General features: G+C 43.3%; 1 protein-coding gene across 1 annotated transcript; it reads right to left on the bottom strand.

Moving 5' to 3' along the window:
- Nucleotides 1-1,987: 1,987 nt before the first annotated feature.
- On the bottom strand, nucleotides 1,988-2,965 carry LOC103117498 (olfactory receptor 51I2-like). Its single transcript, XM_007527556.2, has one exon. It carries the CDS (start codon nucleotides 2,948-2,950, stop codon nucleotides 1,988-1,990), a length of 963 nt encoding a protein of 320 aa, XP_007527618.1. The 5' UTR covers nucleotides 2,951-2,965.
- Between the last annotated feature and the right edge of the window lie 3,067 nt (nucleotides 2,966-6,032).

Below are 6,032 nucleotides of genomic sequence, written 5' to 3' on the forward strand. Positions count from 1 at the left end.
CCGTCTATGCAGGAGACGAACACATTCTAGTGAATAACCTGGAAATGCACATTAATTAGGACAGGAGTTTCTGAGAACTGAGGCTTATACTTGACAGAAAAGTGAATAGAAATGAGACATACGTGTGTGTGTGTGGCGGGGGGCGGCAGGGGGATGTTACAGGCAAAGTACATGGTGCTTGGTAAGACCAGGGCCAGACAACAGTTTCAGCTGATAGTTTTTCTGGCTCTGATGTACTCAGACAGAAAATATATGTAATGCTAAACCCAAAGGGAAGAATCAATTTCCATAATTTCTAGATACATAAAAATGGAGAGTTTTGCTGATTTTAATTTCCATTTTATATTACATTTAAAGTACCGTGGTTAAATACCTTTACTTTTTAAAGAAAAGGGCATAATGCAGAGTCTTTATAAAGTTTGTGAATCTTTTTTTTTTTTGTCTCCTGCTGATTTCCTGTGCACCCCATCTTTCCCTTGTATTGACAGATGATTACTTTTCACTGTGTCTGTTTTATTTCTTCCTGTACTACAGTAGACTGTGGAGTTCTCTAAGGAGACATTTGAGTCATTCATTACCGAAGATATTGGAGCTTAGGCACAGATCAAATGAATGGATGTGTAATTGATAGAGTTGTAAGAACAGGAAGTCTTTACTGGCATTTATGGTATATTAGGTATAAATATACAATTTGACTCTCCCAACAATTCTACCAGCTGGGTATTATAATGTTCCTGTTAAATTGCAGAGGAGACTGAAGCAGACTGAGGTTAATGATTTCTGCTTACACTGATGCATACAGACACCTTTAACGATGTGCTTACTGAATTAGATAAAAAATTTCTTATTTATTTATTTCTTTTTGTTTTTTTGTTTATTATCTTTATTTGATAGAGACTGCCAGAAATAAAGAGGAAGGGAAATATAGTGAGGGAGGGAGATAGAGAGACACCTGCAGCCCTGCTTCACCACTTGTGAAGCTTTCTCTGTGCAGGTGGGAATCATAGGCTTGAACGCTGGTCCTTGTGCTCTGTAACATGTGTGCTCAACCAGGTGTGCCACCACCCACACTCTCATTCATTTATTTCTATGAATACTCAAATGCAGACTTTCAAAGGGCAAGATCATGTGTCAACTATTTATGTGTTCCTTGTGCCTCGTATGGTGTCTGAAAAAAGTTGGTAGTTAGAAAATGCATATGAAAAATAAAATAATAAACAAACGAAACTGCTGAAACACTTTCTCATTATTATCAATCACCTCTCTTTCCAGATAGCTGTAACAGAGGTAATAGGACAAATGTTTTATGGGATAAGTGTTTTGGTTTCATAATCTGTTTTCAGGTTGCTGACTATTTTTTTTGCCTCCAGGGTTATACTGGGGCTCAGTGCCTGCACTACAGATTACAAATCCACTGCTCCTGGTAGCCATATTTATTTCATGCTTTTGGATAGGACAGAAAGAATTTAAGAGGGGAGTGGAAGATAAAGATAGAGAGAGAGAGAGATGAGAGAGAGAAAGAGAGACATCTGCAGCCCTGCTTCACTGCTCATGGAGTGGACCTCCTGCAGGTGGGGAGTGTGATCTTGAACCCAGATCTTTGTGCTTCATACTATGTGAATGAAACTGGATGCATGCGTGTCCTCTCTGAATTCTTTTTTTTTAAAATAATTTAAAAAAAATTCTTTTATTTATTTATTCCCTTTTGTTGCCCTTGTTGTTTTATTGTTGTAGTTATTATTGTTATTGTCGTTGTTGGATAGGACAGAGAGAAATAGAGAGAGGAGGGGAAGACAGAGAGGAGGAGAGAAAGATAGACACTTGCAGACTTGCTTCACCGCCTGTGAAGCGACTCCCCTACAGGTGGGGAGTCGGGGTTCGAACCGGGATCCTTATGCCGGTCCTTGTGCTTTGCGCCACCCGCGCTTAACCCGCTGCGCTACAGCCCGACTTCCCCTCTCCGAATTCTTTTAAGCATCCTGCATCATCAGTATCGACTCTTCCCTCTTAACACCTTGATCATGGCCTCCCTGATGGGCTTGGATTTCACACTGTAGATGATGGGGTTGAGCACAGGGGGCACCACCAGGTACATATAGGCAACAAGAGCGTGAACAATGTGGGGCAGGTGCCTCCCAAAACGGTGGATCATGGACATGGTAATGCCTGGGATAAAGAAAACAAAGACAGTGAGGATGTGGGAGACACAGGTGTTGAGTGCCCGCACACGCTCTTTGGGAGAGGCCAGACCCAGCACTGTATGAAGGATGAGGGTGTAGGAGAGAACAATAAGCAGGGAGTCTATGCCTCCTGTGGTCAGTACCACATACAGCCCATAGAGGATATTGATGGTTATGTCAGCACAGGCTCTTCTCATCACATCAGGGTGGAAACAGAAGGAGTGGGACAGGACTATCTTGTTAGGGCAGAAGTTGAGTCGCTTCAATAAGAACGGTACTGGGAAGAGAGATATGGTGGCTCGAGCCACAATGGCCAGTCCGATCCTGATGATGACACTGTTGGTGAGGACAGTTGCATAGCGCAGGGGGTTGGAGATGGCCACAAAGCGGTCAAAGGCCATGGCCAGGAGCACTGAGGACTCCACCATTGAGAAGGAGTGGAGGAAGAACATCTGGACAAGGCAGGCATTGAAGCCAATGAGCCGCTGGTCAAACCAGAGCACGGCCAAGGTGGTGGGCAGAGTAGACATGGTGAGGCCCACATCCGAGAGTGCCAGCATGGATAGGAAGTAGTACATGGGCTGGTGCAGGCTGGGAGTCCTCCTGATGGCCAGGAGGATCAGGCAGTTTCCAGTGAGGGCCATGGTGTACATGGAGGAGAAGGGGATGGAGATCCAGCTGTGAAAGGCTTCTAGCCCTGGGATGCCAATCATCAGAAAAGCAGGAGGCTGGAAGAAGGAGCTGTTGGCCTGAAACTGGAAAGGGAGCATCCTTGAAATGTGGTTGAGAACTCCAGGAAAGATAAAACCTCTTCAATCTGGGCAGATGAAAACACATTGACAAAAATATCTGCCATTAAGAATGTTTTATGCCATGCAGACTTTTTTCACTGTGGAGAGAGAAAGACTTTAACAAGCATAGCCTGTATGGCCCTGACCTTATTGACTGTAGGGCTTCTTTCTAGTTTTTTACTCAGACCACGTCTCTGGGCTGATCTGAGTGGACCGTTTTTCTTAAGGGGATAATTTTTCTTTCTTTCTTTCTAAAGCTTCCTATTTATTTGTCTCAAAGTTGTATTTAATTTTACTAGGTGTTGGGTCACATTTATTTCACTTATCTGGAGGTCACTCTTTAGTTGTAGATGACTGAAGTGGGTCCCTGCTGTACAGGATCTCAATTGGTGAATAACCTGAGCCTTTGGGGGGCACATCAGACTCAGAGTAAGTCTCGAGGTAATAAGGCACTTTAGTCTCCTGGCAGTATTTGGATAAAGTAGCCCGTTCATATGTTTAACTTTACCTGGGTTCTGTGGTCTTTAGTCTTTCCCCACTTTGAGGAATGAAGAACTTTTGTCTGCTAGGATACAGTCTTTGTTTCTGAATAATTATATGCCTTGGGAACTCTCTTCTCACCAGTAACATGGTCTGCTTCCTTCCTCTGTCTTGTCTGGGAGCATAGAGCTGCCATCTGTGAGGTTCTGTTGTCCTTTCTTTGCTTCTTGCTTCTGACATATGCTTATCTCATACCCATTGCCTTTCCTTCTGCTTGCAATTGATGGTGAGAGGATCTCAGAGTTACTGATTAAAACTCCATGCTTCTCGGCAGTGCACAAAGATTGTGTCTAAACCCCTGTTACTCACCCTGCCTGCTGCCAGGGTCTTCTCTCCCTCTCCACATTCTGAAGGTGCCCAGAGAAACTCTGTGGCCAAGACACTGACTGTCTTTATACCATTGTCTGGATTCCTTAGTGAGATGCTGTCCTCTGGGGATGAGGAGGCCACAGGCCACAGTCCACAGAGGAGAGTCTCTGTTCAGGTTTTCCTGGGCAGAGTGAGAAATGTGTGAGATACTTTGTGAATTGGGCAGAGTTAATAAGGGAAGTGGCATTTTGAGCCCAAGGCCGGTGTGGGATTTGCAGAGGACAGAATTAGAGTCACCATCTCTGGGGAGGCCGTCTAGTCTACCACATTGACAGGCACTGTGCCTTCAGTTTTCTCCTTTCCTGAGCTCTTCACGGACACCAAATGTTCATGGACCCACAGGAAATACCAGCTGTCCTCTCCAACTGACAGTCTTGTGTTCATTTCTATCCATTTCTTTTCATTTTCTCCCATGGTTCCCTAGGTTGTTCACTTAGTTTAAACAGCCTCAGTTCCTTTAATGACATTTAATTAACTAGGTAATTAATTCATCATAGATAACTGAGTATTTGCTTTTTACTTTTTTATTTATTTCACGTTATATGAGATAGAGAAATTTGGTGGGGTGGCTAAAGTAGAGAAGAAGAGAAACGAAGACATTTGCAGCCTTCCTTCACTGCTATTGTGTCTTCTACCTGCCAGTGGGACTGGAGCTTTGAATCAGGGTTCTTGTACATGGCTATGTGCATACTCAGCCAGATACACCATTGTTTTCCCCCATGTGACACTTCAAAGTCCTATTGCATTTCTTAGGCATATGCTTCATATGACCTAGGATAACAGAAGTATAACGAGTCTTCCTAAGACAAGGACTTAGGACAGGACTCACTGCTGTGGACAGTCAGCACCTCCATCCTTCTATTTCCATGTCTTTAGAGATGCAGAAAATATTTCCCTGGGAAAGTTTTCCTTGCTGTCTGTTCTCCTTCCCAGAGGCTTCCTTGCTTTTGATAGAGTGAAATATATTGGAAACAGAAAAAGATTCCAGCACCTTAATACAGAAAGTCTCTCTCTCTCTCCGTGTGTGTGTGTGTGTGTGTGTGTGTGTGTGTGTGTGTGTGCAAAAGTTTATTCTGGTGTACTTAGTATACATAGTATGTGCACCTGTCTGATTACAATCTGAATGACTAGATATATGCATCTAGTTTTTAATACATAATATGTTTTCAAATATATATGTATCATCTTTAGGGCTTCACTGTGTCTGGCCTCCTCTTCAGTAGAAGAGAGATAGACATTGACAGATACAGGGAGAGAGGTGAACTCAGCAAAGCACTGAAGCTTCCTCCAGCTGGGTGTGGGCTCCATGCATGACAAAGTAGGTGTACACTGTGGGTGAGCTATCTTACCACTTGCATTTCAGAAGTTGTGTTGCTCAGATCATCCTCTTGTTGACTAGGTTACCTTTGATAACTTGCTTAAAATAAAAATTAGCATTGTGTTGATCTTAAGATGTTGATGATTTTATTTTTAAATTTTCATTTATAAAAAGGAAACACTGATGAAACCATAGGAGAAGAGGGGTACAATTCTACACAATTCTCAACACCAGAACTCCCTATCCCATCCCCTCCACTGATAGCTTTCCTATTCTTTATCCATCTGGTAGTACAGACCCAGGGTCATTTTGGGTTGCAGAAGGTGGAATGCCTGTCTTCTATAATTACTTCCCCGCTGAACGTGGGCATTGACAGGTTGATCCATACTCCCAGCCTGTCTCTCTCTTTCCCTAGTGGTGCAGGGCTCTGGGGAGGTGGGGCTCCAAGACACACTGGTGGGGTCATCTGCCCAGGGATGTCCAGTTGTCATCATGGTAGCATCTGGAACCTGGTGTTTGAAAAAAATGTTAACATATAAAGCCAAACAAATTGTTGACTAGGCATGAACCTAAAGGCTGGAATAGTGCAGATGAAGATTTTGGGGTCTCTGTTTTGGAGATAGCTCATAGGCCTCTTTTAGTTATATTCCAAAGGGCCCATCACTGTACTAGTTTTTTCCTGAGCCTGACATGTTATATTCAGGTGGACCCATGTTATTGTCTGTGGAGACGATGTCATGGCTGGAAAAAGGGCTAGAAAACTGGATTAGGGCAGAGAGTGCCTCACAAATATGGCAAATATGGCAAAGGTGTATGAATATTATTGAGTGTAAA

Source organism: Erinaceus europaeus, chromosome 17 (assembly GCF_950295315.1).
Source record: "Erinaceus europaeus chromosome 17, mEriEur2.1, whole genome shotgun sequence".
Classification (NCBI taxonomy): domain Eukaryota; kingdom Metazoa; phylum Chordata; class Mammalia; order Eulipotyphla; family Erinaceidae; genus Erinaceus; species Erinaceus europaeus.

Excerpts from the sequence above, each read along its gene's own strand:
- LOC103117498 (XM_007527556.2), bottom strand. The coding sequence starts at position 2,950 with ATGCTCCCTTTCCAGTTTCAGGCCAACAGCTCCTTCTTCCAGCCTCCT.